We start from the raw sequence: 23,660 nt of genomic DNA, 5'->3' as shown, positions 1-23,660 counted from the left end.
GAGGTGCCCGGGGCGAGGATAAGGTTTACACTGTGCTTCTGTGCCACTGTTTTAAGTTCTGTAAGGTTAGCGGCTGTAGTTGCTGTGTAAGTTTAGCATGTTAGCAGCTAATGTGGTAGCAGGAGCGCGCGGGCGGTAGCCATGACAATGAGCCGTTAAGTAAGAAATATGATGTCATAGTGAGCAAATATTGTTAATTTGTTCATGACTGAAACAAATTGAGATTTGATTTTACTTAAGTAAAAGTACATTCATCACTTGTAGCTGGTAAAGAGTTCACTTTCAATACTTAATGTCGGGTAGTTTAATCTACAACAATACGTCATAATTTATTAGTTTCATTATATTTTGTATTAATTATCTGAATCTGCAGAGTAACTCATGTTTACAAGTAGATGTAATGGAGTAAAAAGTACAATAAACACATGTTAAACAGCTGATCTGTGTATATACAGGAACTGAGTTCTTGTAAATGGAGATGGGAGGAGCAAAATGTGACACATGAGAACAGGGAGGGAACCTGAAAGTGAAAGTGTTCAGTCTGTCCGTTCAGACTCCATTTTGAGTGGACAGAACAACATGAAGACGGACGAGGAAAACTGAAGTCAGAGACGAGGTGAGTGTTAAAACAACAACATTTTTATTCTCCTGTCAAAGTCTCTGAGTCGGTTTTTCTCCCTGTGGACTGTAGAGGTTCAAGCAGTCAGTTCATCTCTTTGTGTGTGTGTCTGTGTCTGTGTCTGTGTGTGTGTGTGTGTGTGTGTGTGTGAGTTTGTGTGTGTGTGAGTTTGTGTGTGTGTGTGTGTGGCTTCCTGATCTCTCAGTACTGCGTCAAACTCTTTGTTGTGGTCTGAGCTCACAGTCAGTTTTACTGTTTTGCCTCTCAGACCGACTTCAGGCCAAAAGATGAGTCATTGTGTGGAGAAAGAGGAGGACAGAGCAGAGTCTCCAGTATCCAGCTGTCTGTCTATGAAGAGTGACTGGTCCAAAATGTCACCTCCAAACTTCAGTAATGAACCTGGACCCTCAGGCACAAAGTAAGAGGACTGATACTAACTCTATAAGTGTTTGCTGCTGATGTGTCGTCACTTACCAATTGTAGAGAAACATTAGTCTCCAGGATCGACAGATCATATTTTAGAGCAACCTCTAGTTGTCAGATCTGTTTTATAATCAAGAGTAAAAACCAGATCACACATCCTGATGTACAAATAGGCCACAAGTGTCAGAGAAGTACCAGAGAATTTATTAAGGATTCATGTGATATGAATAAAAACATGTTGTTGTTTGCAGAGTTCAGTACAACAGACAGAGAGCAGAGTCTTCAGTATCCAGCTGTCTGTCTATGAAGAGTGACTGGTCCAAAATGTCCCCTCCAAACTTCAGTAATGAACCTGGACCCTCAGGCACAAAGTAAGACACTGTTTTTACTGACCTGGTGGATCATGATGCATTGATGAGCTGATTTTATGTCTTTATCAAAACACCCGAGAACCTCCATTTCAGAATTTTAACTTTAAAAATATATTTGTATCTTTGCTCTTATATTGAAGTAGCTGTAAAACTGTGTAACTTCTGAAATAACCTGCTTCAAATGTGTGCAGAATATTTCTATCTAGAATTGCTGGTTTGTCAGATCTGTTGCTGACCTCAGCAGGTCTCTGCTGGTACTTGCCATGAATTAAATCCCCCTCAATGATGGAGTAAACATGATGCCACCTTGTGGCATCATGTTGCAATTTTTTATTCATACATCAGCATGCCATCTTTTTTACACAAAGAGAGAAACAATTTATTTCCCAAATTTACAAGAAGGCCCAAATAATTAAGAATTTGCCATAACCCACATTTCACAGTTCATAAGGTTTCTCCTAACTCAGCAATTCAAAAAATGGCACCGTTTTTAAGGGAATCTGTCTCTCTATAAGGGCAACAAGTAGACTATATTGGTTACTGTTTATTGTATTTGTTAAATTTGACATGTTTGACATCAATATAATGTTGTCTTCTGTCATAAATGTTGTGTCAGTGGTGAAATTAGTTGAACCAGTGTGTTCAAACAGCTGCTAAATGTCAGCATGTGAGACGTACCTTAGACACTGAGTAGCCAACAGGCTGATACAGCGATGCCACGACAGTCTGACACAATGTTTTAGACAAAGAAAGAAACAACTTAATCAGTTCTAATACATTAATACTTAATGACGTTTAATGTGAAGCAGCTGTGCAATGTTGATTAAGTTTCTCCTCACTCAATAATCCTCAAAAACAACAATCACCAGCTCATTTTAGTTATAAAGAAATGTCTTCACAGAGAGAGGAAGAGGAGTCATGTTTCTGTGGAGGAGCAGACGTCCTGCTGTGTTTTGTGTGAGGACGTCCTGAAGGATCCAATCTCTGCCAGCTGTGGACTCCGGTTCTTTAGACGGTGCATCAACTCTTACTTGGACCAGTCTGCTTCACCAGGAGACTCCTCCTGTCCCCAGTGTGGAAAAAGATCCAAAACAAGAGCTGGACTGCAAACAGCCAAAGTACAAAGTAAGACTATAATATTAAAAATCTATTGTAGAGACTTGGAATGAGTAAATTCAGCCATGTGGATACAACTCAAACAGGAGAACCAAATGTCACTCCAAGGTTTCTGCTGTCAATCAAACGTGTACATCAACACACAGACGCTGACAGACAACAGAACATTTCTGATGTTTCCTCAAAACTGGACTTTATAACTTTTACTTCCTCACATATCCTTGTGTTGATTGTTTTTTTTATTGGTAATGAAAATAATCACCAGATTGTCAAATTTTCTTTGTTGTGTCACAAACTTGTGTGTCTTTTTCAGTGGATGTTGGTCTGCAAAAGGTTTTAGATGAACATAAGATCAGTCTGAGGAGTAGATGTGAACGTGTGAGTGAAGGAAGTGATGAAGCAGGAAGTGGAACCCTCCTCAACAGCATCTACACTGAGCTCTACATCACAGAGGGACAGAGTGAAGAGGTTAATACCCAACATGAAGTGAGGCAGCTTGAGACAGTTTCCAAGAAGAAAACCTTCAGTGAAACTCCGATCAAGTGCTGCGACATCTTTAAAGCATTACCTGACCAACAGAGACACATCAGAGTCGTTCTGACGAACGGCGTCGCTGGTGTTGGAAAAACCTTCTCAGTGCAGAAGTTCACTCTGGACTGGGCAGAGGGCTCCGAAAACCAAGATGTCAGTCTGCTGGTTCTGCTGTCCTTCAGAGAGCTGAACCTGATCAGAGATGAGCAGTACAGTCTTCTCAGGCTGCTCCATGTTTTCCATCCAACATTACAGAAAGTGACAGCAGAGAAGCTCGCTGTCTGTAAACTTTTGTTCATCTTTGATGGCCTGGATGAAAGCAGACTGTCACTGGATTTCAAGAACAATGAGGTTGTGTCTGATGTCATACAGGAGTCATCAGTCAGCGTGCTGCTGACAAACCTCATCAAGGGGAAGCTGCTTCCCTCGGCTCTCGTCTGGATAACTTCCCGACCTGCAGCAGCCAATCAGATCCCTCCTTCACGTGTTGACAGGGTAACAGCTGTACGAGGATTCACTGACACCCAGAAGGAAGAGTACTTCAGGAGGAGATTCAGTGATGAAGATCTGTCCAGCAGAATCATCTCACACATCAAGACCTCCAGGAGCCTCCACATCATGTGTCTGATCCCAGTATTCTGCTGGATCACTGCTACAGTTCTGGACCACATGTTTACTACAGCCCAGAGAGGAGAGCTGCCAAAGACCCTGACTGACATGTACTCACACTTCCTGCTGGTTCAGACAAAGAGGAAGCAGCAGAAGTACGATGAGGGACGTGAGACGAGTCCACAGGAGCTGACGGAGGCTGACAGGGAAGTTCTTCTGAAGCTGGGGAGGCTGGCGTTTGAACATCTGGAGACAGGAAACATCATGTTCTACCAAGAAGACCTGGAGCGGTGTGGTCTTGATGTCACAGAGGCCTCGGTGTACTCAGGAGTTTGTACAGAGATCTTCAGAAGAGAGAGTGTGATCTTCCAGAAAACAGTCTACTGCTTTGTTCATCTGAGTGTTCAGGAGTTTCTGGCTGCAGTCTACATGCTTCACTGTCACGCCAACAGGAACATAAAGGTACTGTCGGATTTCCTGCCAGACTGGAAGCAGTATGACATGATCATTATTAGGGAAGTCATGGATAAAACAGAACCAACCCTGGATATCTTTCTCAGAAGCACCATGAAGAAATCCCTTGAAAGTAAAAACGGACACCTGGACCTGTTTGTTCGCTTCCTTCATGGTCTCTCTCTGGAGTCCAACCAGAGACTCTTAGGAGGTCTGCTGGGTCAGACGGACAACAGTCCAGAAATCATCAAGAGCGCCATTAAAAACCTAAAGAAGACGAACAGTGATGATATCTCTCCAGACAGAAGCATCAACATTCTCCACTGTCTGACGGAGATGAACGACCACTCAGTGCATCAGGAGATCCAAGAGTTCCTGAAGTCAGAGAACAAATCAAAGAAGGAACTCTCTATGTTTGACTGCTCAGCTCTGGCCTACATGCTGCAGATGTCAGAGGAGGTTCTGGATGAGCTGGACCTGCAGAAGTACAACACATCAGACGAGGGACAACGGAGACTGATTCCAGCTGTGATGAACTGCAGAAAGGCTCGGTAAGTCGAGACGTGACTAACATTATAAAAATGAAGCCTACAGTATTAAAGATAAACACTTTACATACATGCACAATTTAAAACTTCCACACTATCAAAGATTTGAATTGATTTGATGAAATGATTCTACTCGTCCATTTTCACAATCGAAACAACAATTTATTGTTTGATTTGAGAGGATGTGAGGGGAGCCCAAAACATCCCTCTCTTAATCCTCATTAAACGTAATACAATGAGTTTATAACAGGTTCTGAAACGGTCTCAGTTTAATACTGATTCCTCTTTATGACCTGTATGAGCAAACAAGACCATCAGAAAGAAAAATTTAAGGTACTAACTTGAGTATTTACTTTTCACGCTACTTCATACTAGTAACATTTTGTACTCTCAGTCCATGTAGCAGCTTTTTAAAAAAATTGTGATTTTACATCATCTAGTTTCAACAATGTCTTTTCATATGTTTTGCTGCGCAAGATATTATTCTGCTTTATAAACAGTAAGGAAGCTCTCTCTGGTAGTGTTCCAATGGAACGGTCCATGAACTGATGTATTTCAAAGCTAACAGTTTTTTTTAAAGCTTGTCCCGTTATTTCTAAACATAGCTCAGCAGGTTCAGTTCAGTGGAGGATTTTTATCAGAGCTCAGAGAAGAAATGATGTTGTTCAACAGTTGACCTCCACTTGAGAAAAGTTGGTACTAATTATACTTGTAATGCACCATGAGTTATTAAATTAATTACCTCCACCAAGGAAGTTATGATATCACCTGTGTCCGTTTGTTACACAAAAACTACTAAACAGATTTCCACGAAACTTGGATGGAGAATAGACGCATTAACTTTTGGTGCTGAAATTTTTGTCAATTTCTTTGGGAAGAGCGCATGGATCTTGATTAAGGGTAGACTGATTATCGGCCCTAGCCAATTATGGGGCCAGATATTCAGCATTTTCTGATTAATGGTATCGGTGATTTTTCTTTCAGATTGCTGGTAAAATAAACTAATTTAAAATGTACTACTTTGGCTCTGAGGCAACATCCCCTCACACAATATCTAGTTGGTACTGCCTTACAGTTGATAGTCTATAAACACTGTATTCATTTGTATTCACAGACTTACTAACTGTGGACTGTCAGAGACTCACTGTGAAGTCGTGGCCGCAGCTCTGAAGTCCAACCCCTCCCATCTGACAGAGTTGGACCTGAGCCTCAACAAGCTGCATGATTCAGGAGTGAAGCTGCTGTGTGATTCTCTGCAGAGTCCACACTGTAGCCTGGAGACTCTGAAGTCAGTTCACTGACTCTCTGTTACTATTGTAGATCTTAAATGTGTAATTAACAATTGAACCTAATTTATGTTCATATATAATTTACAGCTGCAAATTTCCTTTTGTTCATATTTTCATGTTTGTGCAATTCAGTCTGCAGTCACAAAAGACTAAAACTGTAGAAATTGTTGACGGATAATTGTTTAAGTAAATTAATGTTTATCATTTTTGATAAGTGGTCACATTTATAAACAGAAGATCTGCTGAACTTATATCTGTTTTAAATTGACAAAGAGTTGAATATAAAGATGTATGTATGACATTTGGCTGATGTCTGTAGAAGGCTGACATTATGATGATCCACAATAACACAATGACAAAGTCACACGACTCATTTTAGGGAGAAGCTCATTGATAAGGACATAGTAATGTTGAGCTTAACATTTAAACCTTAAGACATCTGATTGGATAATAAATGAGTTTTATCTACATCATTTTTTCTTTTTTCAGATTGAGTTTCTGCTGTTTGTCAGAGATCAGCTGTGCTTCTCTGGCCTCTGCTCTGAAGTCCAACCCCTCCCACCTGAGAGAGCTGGAGCTGAGTCACAACAAGCTGCAGGATTCAGGAGTGAAGCTGCTGTGTAATTTTCTGCAGAGTCCACACTGTAGACTGGAGACTCTGAGGTAAGTTCACTGACTCTCTGTTACTATTGTAGATCTTAAATGTTTACTTAACAGTTGAACCTTATTTATGTTTACAAATAACTTACATCCATAAAGCTGGTCCTTTAGTTCATATTTTCATGTTTGTGTACTAAATTTAGTCTGTAGTTACAAAAGACTGAAGAAACTCTTAGTTGTTTAAGTCAATTAATGTTTATATTTTTTTGGTAAATGGGCACATCTGATAACAGAAGATCCTCTGAACAAATATTCAGACCCAAACAGAATCTGCTTATTTGAATTGTTTTCTATACTTGTAAAGTGATAAACATTCATTTAAGATAACAAAGACTGGTTTTGATCAAAATAAACAAACACAACACATTAAAATGAAATAAAATGATCTCAAGCAGGTTGAAATAAATATTATGTACCCCAAACTTTGATCTTAATGCTAATTTAACATGACACACAGTCATGAGTCATGAGTTTTTGTTACAACTCATCTTGATTAAAATATGTGGAAAATCTGCAGAATATATTTTTTAAATTGACAAAAAGTTGAAATAAAAATAAATCTGTGTTGACATGATCAGGTGTATGAATGTTGTGCTGACATTATGATGATCCACAATAACAAAGTCACTTGACTCATTTTAGAAGCACATTGATTAGGACATAGTGAATGCTAAATAAATTAATTTGTATCTACATCATTTATTCTTTATTCAGATTGAGCGGCTGCAGTTTGTCAGAGATCAGCTGTGCTTCTCTGGCCTCAGCTCTGAAGTCCAACCCCTACCACCTGAGAGAGCTGGAGCTGAGGGGAAACAAGCTGCAGGGTTCAGGAGTGAAGCTGCTGTGTGATCTGAAAAAGATGCCACAATGTAGACTGGAGACTGTGAGGTCAGTAAAGAGAGTCAGTCCCTGCTGGTTTCAGAAGTATTGTACTATAAACAGTATCAAAGCGAAGATCCAGCATTTCTTGTTTTCTTTGATGAAGCTGTGACAGGAGAACGGTGACAGGCTTCAGGATCTCAAAGTCTTTGTTGTCTCAATTCAATACTAAATAATTGATCAGTTCATCTTTGTCACAGCTCTCAGATCAATCTGACTGAAGCCTGCAAATCACTGGCTCTTATTTCAAAGATCCATCATTGCATTTAGTAACCATGTGGTGTTTCTACAGACCAGAACCTCTGCTGAAGTCCAGTCACCACAGCTGATGTTTCACTGCTCAGTCTTTGTATGAACATAAAGGACCTTTAATGTCATGTATTTATCTGTCCATCTTTAATTTGTTTTCTCCTGATATTTGTATAACAGCCTCCATACTTACACATTTGTCATGTAATACTTCAAAAGTAGATGACGTATTCGAATGTGACAGAGATGCTGGTTTTTAACAGCTTTGAACTCTGTAAAACTCAGTAAATCACCATTAAAGTGAGCAGTGAATATCTGTTTCTGCAGTAATGATGTGTTCAGGGACTCTCAGCAGTTTATCATGAGAGCTGAAAGGAAGCTGGTTGCACTACACAGCCGCTCCACTTGTGGTCTAAACAGTGACTGAAGTCCCTGTTGGTCTTTATATCACTGACTGACCCCTGATGGAGGGAGTCTCTGTAAACACTGATTCATGACTTCTGTTGTCTGTCTTCTTCTCTCCTCAGCTGGGAGCCATCTCTGTTAAAGTGTGAGTTATGAGAGAGGTGGTGGTGATGAGAGGATCAGCTGTGTCCTGATGATCCAGAGAGGTCTAAGCATCAGCTGGTGGGTGGAGAGGCTCTGACTGGGAGGTGGAGAGGAGAAGAGAGCTTCAGCAGTGACTGAGTGAGGAATCACAACAAGTAGATATGACTCTCAGTCTGATCTGCTCTGAGATCAGCTCCACTGTCACACAAAATGTCAAGTCCACCTCCACCTCCAAATGTTGGGGCCCCGGGTTCCTGGTTCCACTAACTACCGCACCCCTGGATTTGGCAATAAAAGAAACAAATGCAACACTACATTCATCCAGTAAAAACACAATAAAATTAAAGTCTTACCTCCTATATACCATTATTTATAAACTATTTGTACATTACGGTTAAACTTCAGAACGTTTTTGTCACTTGTGTAGCGTGACTTTTTGCTTGAGGGGACACAACATGCTCAATAATGATATTCATGAAATAATGATGCATCAAAAACCTGGTAACGACTCAGCATGATGCACTACTTTATTTAACATTTGCACAGGCACATTTATTACATATTGCACATGTCATGCACACACAAGGACAGTTACTGTATACAGTATGTTTATCTTTATTCTAATAGCTTTTATTATATTTTTATTCAAATTGTTATTTTATTTCTTTACAAATATCTCCTTATTATTGTCTCTGTTCTTTTTAGACTTACTCTTGTACTGCTACTTATTTCCCTCTGTACTGCTGTGTTACCTGTGAATTTCTCCCAATGGAGATCAGTATCTTATCTTATCTTAACATTGTACAGTAAATGACACATACAGTGGATTTGCTCCACATGTGTTGATCATGTATCAAGTTTTAAATCTAAAGTTTTAGAAGTGAAAACATTTTGATAATCATATTTCCTGCAGCGTCAGTAATTCACAGTTTAATGTGGGACCCTGCTAGTTTCACATTACATGCACAGATGCATGAAGTCAACGTTCAGAGCTTGAAGCCATTGTTATCACCTCCGTTCACGTTCTGTAGCTCCTGCTGGAGCTGCTTTCTGCCAGCAGATGTCAACGTTACCACTGTTTCCCCTCAAAGTGTTTAAACTGAACTGGTGATGTGAATGTTTTCTTTCTGACTGACTTCATTTGGCAAAATTAAATGTAATGAGAAGTTAGTTCAACTTGATTTAAAGATATAATGTAATATAATATAATAAAGTCTTGACATGTCTAAAAATTACTAGACCTTTTATTTATTTGTTATGTTTTTTGTTGAGTAGTGTACTAACATTATCCCAAATGTTGTTGTTTTTTACAATAGATAGGTAACCAATACAATATTCTATATGTAATAAATAGTGCAAAAGTTATTGCACATTGACAGTTACTGCACTGTTATTGCACACTAAGCTGTTTCTCAGCCTGTTCGTCCGTGTGCAGATGGTTCAGAGCCGGCCTGAGAGGGAATGTTTAAACCCAGAGAAATCCACAAGTTTTATTCAAGGTGACAGTGCATTTTGTTCGCTTGCCTGTCACCATAGCTTCCAGGAGACAGTCAGAGTCCCCGTCTCTTCTCTGCAACGTTACGTGCATGAAGTGAAGTACTACTATGTCTGACCACAGCAGAAAGAGATGCAATACCATCGGCCTCCAGCAGGTTGCCCTGCAGTTCCCAACTAGCCTCTGTTCCAAAATGTATTTCTCAGTGTTTCCTTCATGAGTCTTTTTGACAAGCTGTATATATTTTATGGTAATGTTTTAGCCAAAGTCAAAGTCGGACTGGAGCTGCAGATAATGAAGCTAACAAAATAATCGTTTTGAGGCAGTCCGCACCAGATTTTTTCAACTTTTACTTTTTCAACCAGGTATTTTCTGTTTTTTTTTCTCAGGGTTACAACTATTAACAACACAGGACAAAACACGAGTTTACTCATCCATTTAATCACCCGTCAACCTTCATTTTCCCAGGAGATTTCATGTCCAGTGGAAGACAAAATAGCATAGTAGAAGAGAGGGTTAAAAGTAATCAAACTAAACAAAGATGCGTCATTGTTCTATATCTACATTATTCATTTACTTCATAAGGATACGTTAAAGCAAGAAAAGTATCTGTTGCCAGTTTAAAATGTAAACAGAAGCTAACGAAAAACAGTGGCAGGATTTCAGATCTTTATATCAAATAGGAACATGTACGCAGATTATTTATCCAAGACAAGTGTGTTTTGAGGTAATATTCTTGCAGTACGACATGTACGTCTTCGGTGTAATCATCACAAGCCGAGACTTGAAGCATCTGGAGGTCGAACCCTTTCCTGTTTGAAAAAAAAAAAAACAGATTCTGATTTATTGTTAATAATCTCAGATATATAATTTTTTTAACCCTGTGTTTTCCTTGTTCTACTGTGCTGCTGTTATGTGGTAACTCAGAGTGTATCTGCTGTCTGATCTCTATATAATTTAGCATTAATATGTCACTCACAGCATTTGTACAGCTCGTTGACACGGTCAATGTCATTCTGGCTCATGTCAGTGGCGCGTCCGAAGTTCAGGTTCGGATTGCTTCTAGCGATGATGGTTGGCTGGCCGTTTTTGGAGAAGGCGTATCTTGAGGACACAAACAACATTTTTGGTATGTAGAGCTTTATACACAAAAACACAAGCACACACTGGCACACACCGATCAGCTGTGACTCGTCAGGACATGGTCATAAGACCTCTGAGGGAGTCCTGTGATGTCTGGCAATGGGACATTTGTAGTGGGTCCTCCTGTGGGTGAAGGGATGGACCTCCATGGATCGGACTTGTTCCGATTGGGATCTAGGGAATTTCTGGGCCGGGTCAATGCCTCAGGCTCTTTGTCATATTCGCTGGGCCGTTCCCGAGCAGTTTGTCAGGGCACATAGCGTACCGAGGCCACGCTGTATACAAGGTCCACATCTGTGTTTGGGTGGGTGCATGTCAAATGGCATCCACATGAATGCCAGGACCCAAACTTTGATATGATACTCGATGATTGATTCACTTTCCACTTCACCTGTCAGGGGTTTAATGTTGTGGCTGATCACTGTATAACCCTGATTTTAATTTGAAAGCCAGAGGCGACCAGGCTTATCAGATTCTGTTTTAATTGCTACTGTGAAGCACTTTGTAACGAAGCCCTAAAAGGTGCTATACACAAATTGTTATCATTATTATTTTTATGTATGCAATCACACATTCACTCACTTGCTGTAATGCATGACGGAGTTGAAGTCATAGGGAGTATCCAAGTTGTTAGTCTGCACCTTCACAAAGTTGGATTCCTTTCCTGCACAGGAGGAGAGAACACAGCAAATTATTTGGCTGAGGGACCGAACAGATGAAGATTTAAAAGCTAGCCTTGCTAGCTAACATGCACAGGATGGTCAGGTAGTTGCTCAACCCTGAATTGTTCCCATTGATGTACAAAACATGAACCAGGACTGGGAAATGAAGGTTTTTGTGGGTGAGCTGACCTGGCTGAATGTTCTGGGTGAGGATGGAGACAGAGTCGTCTCTGTCGGAGCGGACTTGCTCGTGGTGGAAGCCCAGAGCGTGAAGAACCTCATGCTGCACCGTGCCCATGTACAAACAACCGTTTTTCATCAGGGAGACGTATTGTCCACGCCTCTGACGGCCGAGGTAGGACCAACACCTGACACAAAGACGCATGCATGGTGAAATCATTTGAATCAAACAGGTATTGTTGATGCATTTCTGGCCTCTGGAGGCTTTTGAAGTGTCTCAAAATGGTCAAATTATAATTACATAACATAATAATTATAATTATAGCATTTTTGGCTTTTTTGATCAGAACATTGTACAGAGGACAGAAAAATTGTACAAATATGATAATTATTGTACATCTGGCAATGCTGTTTATGTATGAGTTGAGTATGTACACAAAATATATTAAAGATTAGAGAGAATGATTCGTGAAACTGAAGTTTCTCTTCATTGTCCCGTTAATCACTTCATGGATTTATCTTGTGACCTTTTGGAGGAGCCCGAGCCCTTGACTGTGAACCACTGAGGAGTTAAAACAAGCTACAACAGTAAAATACTGTAAAAAGTTTTGTTGATAATACTTTTACTTAAGTAGAATTTTCAATGAAGGACTTTACACTTGTAATGGAGCATTTTTACATTGTTATAATGGTACATATATATATTAAATAAAGGATCTGAGTGCTTCTTACAACACTGACAGAATGCAAGATGACAAGGAAACATACAGCAGACCAAAAAATGGGTGCAGATGTAGATGAGCTTGTTAAAATGGATTAAAAAAAATTAAGTTTCAATAAGAGAAAGAGTGTGTGAGTGCCAGTCCTGTCTTTACATGTTAGCATAGGTGCACTGTGTGTGTGTGTGTGTGTGTGTGTGTGTGTGTGTGTTCCTACCCATTTCCAGAGAAAAAGTAGAGGTAGTTCCTGTGCCAGCGCCTCCACACAAAGCGAATGCAGGTGGATTTGTGGAAGGTCAGCAGGCCTCTGATGATGATGTTGCGCTCGCTTCTGCCTGAAGACACGAAAAAACAAGCTTATCTCCGTCTCTTATTAACACTTTCTTCAAATTGGTAAAATGTATTTCAGATTTATAAATCACTCTCGGATCCTTCATGCTCACAAAATAAAAGTTTTCAGCTATCATCTTTATTTCATTATTCCATAAAAATGTATTTTATGATGCAGATAAAACCAGTTCTGGAGGCCTTAATGGGAGAAAAGAGACAGAAATCTGTCAGTGAAAGTAGTCCAAGGTGCTGTGTCTTAGAGGGCGCTAGTGAGCCTTTTTTCCCCTCTGGAATTTCAAGGAATTATTATTCTTACTTTCTACGCCTAAATAAATCGCTTTTTTGAGGGCGTAAACATGTATAAGAACTCATGAAACTTTGTCAAGGCTTTTTGCAAGGCTGTTGTGTTACACTGCAGTAGTTTTAACCAACAAACTGCCAACTGGGTTTGTTTGAATCACTTAGGACATCTGGATGGGATACTTCAGTTGTTGTGACTCCTTCAGCACCATGGACAGCGTCTACTCCCCTCCGGTTTCAAGTTGCACCGTCATTCACCCTGCAGGTGTAAATGTTCCGAGCGCTCTTGACATTTGGCATGAGCAACGACAAAAATGCATGGTGACATTTTCTTTGTCCTTGTCTCTTTTGTCCTGCAGGCTCGTGCAAAACAGGTACAACTTGAACACAGGAGACCTTGGAACCGACAAGCCGATGGCTAGTACTGCTCACGGAGGTAATGCAGGTACTTTAAAAACTCCTTAGTGTCGAATTGTTGCATTTACTTCAAAAAGTCACTTTACTACAAAATGTAAACACACGGACATGATGCACATATTAATAAGACGCTGCGTGATTTAGATTTTCCATGAATCCGCTAAGAAATCACTGAAGAAATATAAATTCAGAAATCCCCCAAAGCATCTTGGTGACTTTCGAGCAAGATTATGCCCAACACAGAGGGAAGACAAAGAATAATAATCTATCACTAAGGTTCAGACTGTCCCATTAACATCGCTCTTACATCACCGGAGCACAGATATTCTCCTCTATCCATTCCCATGCTGATATGTATTTAATTTATATAACAATTTTCAAGTGCAGCGAGGACAGGAGGCTGCTGGAGAGGAGTGGCTCTCTTCATTTTGTCTGACTCTGAAATTACTTTTTTAACGAACGATGTTGACGATGTTGAGACTTTATTTCTGCATACTACTGAAAGCAGCTTGTTTTTAATGTTACTTTTGGTTTACAGCAGCTTACTGTATCTGGTGGAGATAGAGACGGGCACGTAGACATAGCGTCCTCGTTTAGGCCACTTGCAGCCCTTGGCGGTGCAGGGATCTGCATTCCTGTCCAGATTTTGCCTGATGTCTCCGTGCATCAGTCTCGAAGAAGCTGCAGAGGAACGAATAAACAGACACAGACGCATTTTTTCATTGTTAATTAATTCATCCATTAGTTTATTTATCATTATCAAATATGTGAGAAAGAGAGCTATCACACTTTACGAGCTAAAACAGCAAATTTTGCCCTGATGTATTTACATTTTTAGCCAGCAGAGTTAGATTATATGAAACTGTCTTACTTATGCCTGCATTAGCTCTCGCGATGACTTCAGAGACGTCTGCAGAGGAGTCTGTCAGCAAACAGAGAAAACAGAGGATATCAGGGGAAAAGAAAAGATCAAATTTTACTTGAATATTTCAAGAATTCTTAATTTTTCAACTCACCTGTTTGATCTCCATCATCAGTTGCACCCTGTAACACAGCGGCACATTTTTAAATCGTGTTTTCTTCAGTTAATTCTGTTAAGTGGAAATCAGATAACTAAAGAAATGTGTTTTAAATCTCATATTTCATTCGTAGACATAAAAAAGATCCTTAAATCCTTGAAAAGAAGTGCATTGTCATCAAGTTCATAAGTTTTTCCCTCACTATCACTATCTTAGAAATAGGGTTTTCAAAGGACAGAAGTCTTTAACATCGTTGTTTAAGTGTTGAAAGATTCAGACTTACCGGAGGAACGACAGTCAGTGAGAGGAAGAGGAGGAAAATGAAAACTGGAGTCATGACGGTGGTCCTCTCCAGCTGAACTACAAATCTGAAAATACAGTGAAAATCTGAGCAGAGTGTGGTTGTTAAGGATGTGCATATATAAATTATGAAGGTAAGATGAGCAGAGTTTACCTGTCGTACCTGGCCTCTGATGCTCGATGCAGCAGGTGCTCGGCTCCTCACTCTATATAGGCTTCTCACACAGGGCGTGTCTGAGGTTGCACCATATCTGACGAGCTCAGCTGTCAGTCAAATACGTTGTGAAACAATGTGACGCTGCTTCAGAAGAATTAAGGATTGATTAACTCAGCAGCTTAAAGCCTGTCAGCAGTCATCAGTCAACACTTCAGTTGATCGCCTTCAGACGGAGGAATTTGCATGAATGGTTGAGTAATTTTTCAGGTGACAAACTAACTAATGGCTTGTTGTTCCCTTTAACAAAGAAGTGGTTTGGGTGGAAACCAAGGAACCTAAACAAGAAGGGAGGGTCATTACGTAACTGCATGCATGGAGAAACACAGTAAAACCAAACATATCTGCATCGCGTGACTTCTGATGAGGAAATGCATCCAGAAAATGATAATATTGTGATCAAGCGGGCAGGTACGACCAAAAATCACTGATGAGACTGCAATTAATCTGCAAACAGGAGCCTTCACAAACAAATCGAGGGACGAACAACGTGTCGATAAAGAAATCAGTAGTTATCTTACGCTCTTAAGTTCGGTTATGTTGGGTTTAAATGTGTTTCTCCAAGCATCTCCCATAGACTTCAATACAACTGACACCACAGTCTGACGCCAAAGACAAGATTCAGTGACGTAATGAAACTTTATTCTTCTTTGGTGAAAACATGAAACACTTATAAAGCTTCCTGTGAGAGGGCGTGAAATTAAATTAACAAATTTGAAATACAAAATATTCAAACATAGATATAGATTTGCAACTTATTTTTACAATTAATAAAAGTTAATTGACGTCAAGTCTCACATGACTTTACATAAACAATGTTAGAAAAATAGGTGGCGGTACACAGAGTTGGGAAGTAATGAAGTACAAATACTTTGCTACTGCACTTAAAGGTGCAATATGTAAGGATTGGCCACCTGTCGACTTCATACTCAAACAAACTTTTAACACCTCCATGGCAGCGTCATAAGCAAGGATGGGGTATAGGTGAGATATGGAGCAAGACACGTGAAGAAAATACTTTTTCAGCAGTTTTGACTTCATGGGAACTTGATACTGATTTGAACTGTAGGTCCACAAACAATGAGGAAGCAAAGCCAATGTCTCCAAGTGTTAAAGGTGTTAAACAACCAGAACTTGTTCACCAAGAAACACATTCTTGTGTCACTTGCTGTAGTTCAACCAACGGACATTCAGATCAGGCTGTCGGACAGAAATATGCAGGTTGGGAATTTCTGTCACTTGAACACACCTGTCACTCATCAGTTTGGTTCTAATGCAAAACAGAAAGGTTTTAAGTCTGACACAGGAGTTTCTAGATGAATGTGAACGTGACAGCTCAAACATTCAGCTGTAGACACAAAAAGAAAAACGCTGGAGGAGGAATTCAAGTTTGACGTCCATTATGTAACTTAAAGAAAACGCTAAGTGGCCGTTGTTGGTTTTTTTAATATTCATTTTGAGTGCAGAGAGAAATTAAAACTCACCTGGAAGGACAATTATCGTCCTATTTAAGATACGGGGTAGTGGTGAACTTCAGCCTCTTGTGGAAAATTGAGCCTTAAAAAGAAAAAATAAATCCCTCTCTGGGAAAAAAAAAAGGGTTTTCACTTGGTCATGATGTAAAGCAGCAGCACCACAGTCGGCGTCCAGCTGCACACAGACTTTAAAATGACTTTTAACCTTCTTCTTCATTAAAAATCCCAGAATATATGAACATGAGTATTGCAAGAACAAACACTTAGCTTTATAAAGAAGAAAAAATTCCTCTTGGGGAAAAAGAGGAACTCAGTTTCACACATTAAAACATTTCTTTACTGAAAATATTTATTTTTTATGACAAAAATAAAATGGTTTCACACATAAAAGAAGCATGTTTTTTCTCACTTGACCCTCAGGGCTGCCATTAAAACACCCATTAATGCATGTATGACATATAAACATGGTTTTACATTTTTTATGTGGTGAACTGTTATTAAAAATTGACTTTTAATAAGATTTACTCTTGCGGCATCATGGGCCTGTTTTAAAGCACTGCAGGCTCCACTGTTCTGCACAGAGACAACATTCACTCATCGACCTGTGTCAGATAAACTGAGGATGGTAACGACGGAGAGTCAGCCCCGAACCCACACATTCGTCCGAACCCAAACACAGGGTAGAGGGGTTCGGTGAATGTGGACTGGAAGGTGTGGAGGTGGATCCGTTTGATTGAGGAGACGATGGAAGGCAGACAGTAGAAGGACACAGTGCCGGCAGGCCAGTCCAGATACACTGCTACCCTGTTAGAGTCAGAGGATGGAGGTACGTCTACATCTGTTGGTGTGTTATTGTGCCAGGCGGTGAAACCCTGAGCTGAGCAGATCAGACTCCAGGACTGGTCGTTCCATCCGACACAGCAGTCATCCCCGTCTCCCTTCCTCGTGATTCCTCTGTAAGTCACTCCTATATTAGCTCTTCCCTCCCAGCTTACCTCCCAGTAACAGCGTCCAGTCAGACCTTCACTACACAGCAGCTGCTTCCAGCAGTCAAATCTCTCTGGATGATCAGGATACGGCTGCTTCTCTTTAACCACCATCACCTGTCTGCTGTCACGAGACAGTGAGAGGTTTCTGCCTGCTGTGTTCGGGTCCAGAGAAAGCTGACAGAAATCTGATGGAGGAAACAAAAGACAATATAACAGCAGATCTGATCATCATGTTCTGTATGTTGTCTATTTTTGGTGATTGCTTCTGTGACTTGTTCATTTTAAGAGACTGATCTTATTTATGTACGTTGCCCACTGCTCCCTCGGGATGGGTTAAATGCAGAGTACCAGTTGTTCATTGTTTGATATGTGATCAAATAAAAATTCTTCTTCTATAATCTGATCAGTGACACTAGAAAAGTTTAACTTACACCTGAGGGGTGGCGGTTTCAGTCGACACTCTCCGCAATGATCAATCCTGTGGAGGAAGTAGGAAATTTAGAAATGAACACAAACACTAACACTATTTACATTTGATTATTTTACTGCAAAATAAAAGTGTATTTGTCTCAAATAATAGCTACTATATATACCTCAGGTTGTTGTGTACCCATGGAAATGAAAACAAGTTATATAGTTATGATGTATATGTTTGTATTATTACCTCATTCAAGTTGTAAATATAACAATTCTGACTTTGAATTTCTTCTCCAAAACTACATAATGCCCCTTTAACATGTAATTATGTTCAAAACATATCTATCTTATTAGAAACTATTTGAATTTACTTGGCATGACAGTACACACTTTTTTGCTCTGGTTTACTCACCAACCTCTCCATTTGCTTCAATCCAACATTAATTGAGTAATGTGATGTGTACTTCCCGAATTAGTGGTCAAATTACTACGTTTATTTATGGTTGCCTAGATACAGAAGGGTGGCTCATTTTACCCACTGGCTCGCATCTGTACAATAATCTACAGTACCTGAGGGTTTCCAGCTTCCAGTGTGGACCGTTGAGTCCAGTGGACAGCAGCTTCACTCCTGACTCTCCTGGGTGATTGAAGCTCAGGTCCAGCTCTCTCAGATGAGAGGGGTTGGCGTTCAGAGCAGAAGCCAGCAAAGAACAGCCTTCCTCTGTGATCAGACAGCCTGACAGCCTGCAGACACATACACAGAGCTGTGTTGGTGTTGATAATGATAATTAATGTTGCTCCAGGACCATGGTACAATTTTTTTCCAAAATAAGGTCCTATGAGGTCCACTGGAAGAGGCGTGACTTGGGCTCTCTATAATACCGCGCAGGATTAAATCATGTCTCCTCCAGCTCACTAAAACACTGACTTGTCTGCTAATTAACTCATTTAGCCAGAGCTGTGGGGTTTGTGTTTCGTGACTTGCTGGAACATACAGGAGGCAGGAGGAGGTCAACACACATTTACTAAGATAAAACATCCTGCACGGTAAAAATACTGACCTGAGTATCTTCAGTCGACAGTGAGGACTCTTGAGTCCATTTGACAGCAGCATTGCTCCTGTATCGAGCAGGTCATTGTAACTCAGGTCCAGTTCTCTCAGACTGGAGTTCTTCGATGTGAAAACTGAGACCAGAGCTTCACAGCTTCTCCATGAGAGGTCGCAGCCGCTCAACCTGAAGAAGAGAAAGTTTGATCGTGAAATGTTTCTGGTGTCTGACATAGAAATGATTATTATCTTTGACCTATTTATGCCTTCATGTATCTGTACACCCACAGAGCTGTTTTGGATGCTTTGACCACTGGCAGCAGCCGAAGAAGTCCCTCCTCTGAAGCAGAGAATTTCTTCAGGTCGAACTCGTCGAGATCTTTTTGCGACGACAGTAGAATGAAGACGAGCGCTGACCACTGAGAGGGAGACGGTGTGTTTTCAACGAAGCTTCCTGATGTCAGGTAATGTTGGATCTCCTCCACTAGAGAGTTGTCATTGAGCTCATTCAGACAGTGGAACAGATTGATGCTTCTCTCTGGAGAAGGACTGTCGCTGATCTTCTTCTTGATGTACTGCACCAGCTTCTTGTTGGCCTGAGGTGCACTTCCTGTCTTTATCAGCAGGCCTCGGAGGAGAGTCTGATTGGTCTCCAGTGAAAGACCCAGGAGGAAGCGGACGAACAAGTCTAGGTGTCCATTTGGACTCTGTAAAGACTTGTCCACTGCCCTCTGGTAGAGGTGTTTAAAGTTAGATTTGTGCTGTAAAGGCACAGAGATGGTCCGGCCTCCTCTCAGCAGATCGACACCGGTGTTGGCGAACGTCAGGAAGACATAGAGCGCAGCCAGAAACTCCTGAATGCTCAGATGAACAAAGCAGTACATCTTTTCTTGGTTCAGTGCATGCTCATCTTTGAAGATCTCTGTGAACAGTCCGGAGTAAACTGATGCAGCTTTGATGTCAATGCCGCACTCTCTCAGGTCTGCTTCATAGAAGATCAGGTTTCCTTTCTCCAGCTGCTCAAAAGCCAGTTTTCCCAGAGTCAGAATGGTCTTCGTGGCCTCTTTGGTCCAGACCGGATCTGTCACCGCACTGCTGTGATACTTAACATTCCTCTGTTTGGTCTGAACCAGCAGGAAGTGGATGTACATCTCAGTCAGGGTCTTGGGCAGCTCTTCTCCCTCTCTGGTTTTCAACACGTGCTTCAGAACTGCAGCAGTGATCCAGCAGAAGACCGGGATGTGGCACATGATGTGGAGGCTTCGTGACGTCTCGATGTGGGAGATGATTCTGCTGGCCTGCTCCTCATCTCTGAACCTCTTCCTGAAGTACTCCTCCTTCTGTGGGTCAGTGAACCCTCTCACTTCTGTCACCATCTCAACGCATTCAGGAGGGATCTGATTGGCTGCCGCAGGTCGTGTGGTGATCCAGAGAAGAGCAGAGGGAAGCAGTTTCCCTCTGATGAGGTTAGTCAGCAGCACTTCGACTGAAGTCGACTCTGTAACATCCGTCAGGATCTCAGTGTTGTTGAAGTCCAGAGGAAGTCGACACTCGTCCAGACCGTCAAAGATGAACAAAACCTGGAACTCCTCAAACCTGCAGATTCCTGCTTCTTTAGTTTCAGTGAAGACGCCATGAAGAAGCTCCACCAAGCTGTACTTCTTCTCTCTCAGCAGATTGAGCTCTCGGAAAGAGAATGGAAAGATGAACTGTAAGTCGTGGTTGGCTTTGTCTTCAGCCCAGTCCAGGATGAACTTCTGAGTTAAGACTGTTTTCCCGATGCCAGCCACTCCCTTCGTCACCAGAGTTCTGGCTGGTTCATCTCTGTCAGGTAAAGGTTTGAATAGATCCTCACATCTGATTGTTGTTTCTGGAGTTGCCGGTTTTCGTGATGCTGCTTCTATCCGTCTGACCTCATGCTCATCGACTTCTCTACTCTCTCCCTGTGTGATGTAGAGCTCCGTGTAGATCCGGTTCAGATGTGTTGGGTTTCCTGCTTCGGCGATCCCCTCGAACAAACACTGAAACTTCTTCTTCAGGTTCGACTTCAGTTTACGTTGGCAATTTGCAGCGTGAGTTTCTGCAACCACAGATAATGTCAGTCAATGGACGTTGAGGTAAACATGGGAAATCAAATCAAATCAAATCTTAAAAGCATCTTACTGCTCTCCAGAGAGTCAGCCAGCTGCTCCCTCTTCATCCTCCTCAGGAAGTTCAGTGTGATCTTCAGAAATGCATCTCTGCTGCTGCTGCTCTGCTCGTCTTCTTCACCTCCCACACCTTCCTCCTCTTCTCTCAGCTTCTCTGAGCTTCTTTCTGGATATTCTGGACCCAGAACTTTCTTTAACTTCTTCAGCTCGTTCTTCACAAAAGTCACAATGTTCTCTTCAAGCAGCTAGAACAGTGAAGACAAAGGTACAGTGTGTAAGATAATGTATTGTTGAGTCTCATTCCCAGGTCGTCAAATACTGACACTTTGGTTTGGTAGTTTTTGACAACCTGGGAGTCTCAACAATAAATTATCTTCATCCAGAACTGCTACTTTTTGCACCTTTACAGAGCATTTTAAATAACACCTCTGAATAGATGTTGATTCTGGAGTTCCCCTCAGTTGTACAAAGCTTTATAGCATCTTTCAGCTCATCGTTTCAATGGAGATCCTGCTTGAGTTGTGCCATAAACTACACATACAGTACGATGTTTGTCTATTTAAAAGATTATTATTATGTGTGTCTTGCTCTCGTCTGTCATCTCCTCCAAACATGATTTTGCCTGGCAGACGTAGCCACACACTGTGGTAGTTGATTAATCTCATGGCTATCGTCAATACCGGGACATCGCGACACCCCTAATGATGACCTGTGAACTTATCTCTACGAGTGTGCTTATACAGGTGTATTTCATGTACCTGACAGTACCTGGGGAACAGGGGGGTTGGAGAGGAACTTGATTTAACTGTCCTTCTTTCAAGTTGTATTTTTGTTTTTGTGATTTATTTGGAAAATATAAAAGACCCTGATCAAAAACAGGTGATGAATGTGAATCTGTATTTTGCACAAAGTGGCTAAAAAACATCATCTTTAACAGGTTGAACAGGAAGTGTTTCTCTGACCACAGACGCTTCACCTGCTGTTGTTTTTCAGCTGACGGAGACTAGATACAGCTGCTTCCTCATGTGGCAGAAAAAAATCCCATCGATGACAGTGAAGCCACTGGGAGCTCAGCCAATACATGAACAGTAAAAGACCGTCATTGTCTTCAAATGTAATCGAACTGGTTTGAATGTTCGGGACTTTCCAGAGGGAAGAACTTAAGAAAGGCTTTAAGTGAGTGTAAAAAACGAGACGAGCACAGAAAGTTGAAAGTGTTTAAAACTTAAATTCACACTCAGCATTCATTTTTAAAAACCAAATTCAAGATACGTTTTAATTTTATAACACCAAATTTAACTTTTGCACATGATGCAGTAAAAAGTTACACACCGTGAAAGTGGAGTCCAGGTTCGTGTGAAGCCGCTGGGCAGGTCGATTACTGACAGCCTCTGACCTCCTCCTGTGACCTCGACAGCTAGAAGGCATGAGGTGTCACACACACACACACACACACACACACACACACACAGAGGAAAACAGCACAACGGCACAAACATACAGATCAGCTGCAGGTCAATGGATTCATACAATTACACACTTGTGCTTAATATTCTCACGTCAGCTCTTCAGCCTCGAACCAAATGGTCTCGTCTTTGGACCACTCGCTCCTCATGGACACACAGCTGGTTTGCTCCTGGTTCACTGAGCTGCCACGCAGAACAAAGAAATATGAATGAACCTCTGCTTTGATTAATAACTTGTGACTGTAGAGGACGACCAGACAACACACAAAATCAGATTCTCAGTTGAAATTGAAAAGAATAAATGAAACAAATCTTCTGGGAGAGATTACAGATCGTAAACTCTGTTGGAAGCCAGAAATAATCTATAATAAATCTATTGTTCTTTATAAAACAAGGGAGCTGAATCAGAAGTGTCTGTGTGTGTTGTGTTGCCCTGCTCACTTGTGTTCATCAGACTGGCCTCCATCCTTGAAGTCAATGGGCTCAAACATAGACCGCTCACTCCTCATGGACACACAGGTGGGCGCAGGTGAGTCTGGTGTCTGCTGCCTCACCGGGCTTCAACATAAACACATGAAGTGGATTTTAATGACGATGAACGGTCATAAAGAGTCCGAGACGACGTCTGTCTTACCTCTTATCTCTGATCCGACTGTCGTGTTTCACAGACAGAGTGACCTCGGAGGTGAAGACCCCGTCCTCCTCCGACACGTTCATACTGGAAACAGAAACAAGCTGCACTGATGAGTCACAGTACAAACTCCATCAAAAGACATTTCACCTCAAAGGGTCCGATCATCTCCATCAGCAGTTTAACAAACAATGAACTTAAAGGTGAGGAGTCTTACCTGCCAAACTCAAATGAACTTGTCCAATTAAAAAACACTGTAGAGAGTCATGAAAACACACTCTCCTCAGCCTCCGTCTGCTCCTGAGTGTGTGCGTGCATGAGATTTATATCTGTTATATCCTCCACAAACCAGTCCGACCAGTGCCGGGGCACAAATGTGCACCGGATCACATGATCACGTGGTAATTAA

General features: G+C 41.2%; 3 protein-coding genes across 3 annotated transcripts; 1 reads left to right on the top strand and 2 right to left on the bottom strand.

Moving 5' to 3' along the window:
- Positions 1-564: 564 nt before the first annotated feature.
- Positions 565-9,531, top strand: LOC140994601 (protein NLRC3-like). The gene is made up of 9 exons (XM_073464317.1): positions 565-616; positions 888-1,037; positions 1,294-1,413; positions 2,315-2,538; positions 2,843-4,673; positions 5,785-5,958; positions 6,449-6,622; positions 7,334-7,507; positions 8,275-9,531. The coding sequence occupies exons 2-9, from the start codon at positions 907-909 to the stop codon at positions 8,306-8,308; spliced, it is 2,862 nt and encodes a 953-aa protein (XP_073320418.1). The 5' UTR covers positions 565-616; positions 888-906; the 3' UTR covers positions 8,309-9,531.
- A 1,231-nt stretch (positions 9,532-10,762) lies between these two features.
- Positions 10,763-14,898, bottom strand: LOC140994304 (hatching enzyme 1.2-like). The gene is made up of 8 exons (XM_073463874.1): positions 14,845-14,898; positions 14,559-14,586; positions 14,414-14,464; positions 14,089-14,223; positions 12,713-12,830; positions 11,786-11,964; positions 11,517-11,598; positions 10,763-10,895 (listed from the first exon to the last, which is right to left on the bottom strand). Exons 1-8 carry the CDS (start codon positions 14,896-14,898, stop codon positions 10,763-10,765), a joined length of 780 nt encoding a protein of 259 aa, XP_073319975.1.
- Positions 14,899-17,140: 2,242 nt separating this feature from the next.
- On the bottom strand, positions 17,141-23,337 carry LOC140994303 (protein NLRC3-like). Its single transcript, XM_073463873.1, has 10 exons — positions 23,255-23,337; positions 23,062-23,178; positions 22,714-22,803; positions 22,487-22,556; positions 21,168-21,399; positions 19,293-21,084; positions 19,018-19,191; positions 18,527-18,700; positions 17,971-18,017; positions 17,141-17,724 (listed from the first exon to the last, which is right to left on the bottom strand). The coding sequence occupies exons 1-10, from the start codon at positions 23,335-23,337 to the stop codon at positions 17,141-17,143; spliced, it is 3,363 nt and encodes a 1,120-aa protein (XP_073319974.1).
- Positions 23,338-23,660: the final 323 nt, after the last annotated feature.

The sequence above is a fragment of the Pagrus major genome, chromosome 4 (genome assembly GCF_040436345.1).
Source record: "Pagrus major chromosome 4, Pma_NU_1.0".
NCBI classification, from domain to species: domain Eukaryota; kingdom Metazoa; phylum Chordata; class Actinopteri; order Spariformes; family Sparidae; genus Pagrus; species Pagrus major.
Note: the sequence above shows the minus strand (reverse complement) of the source record. Positions and strands in the feature narration are given on the sequence as shown.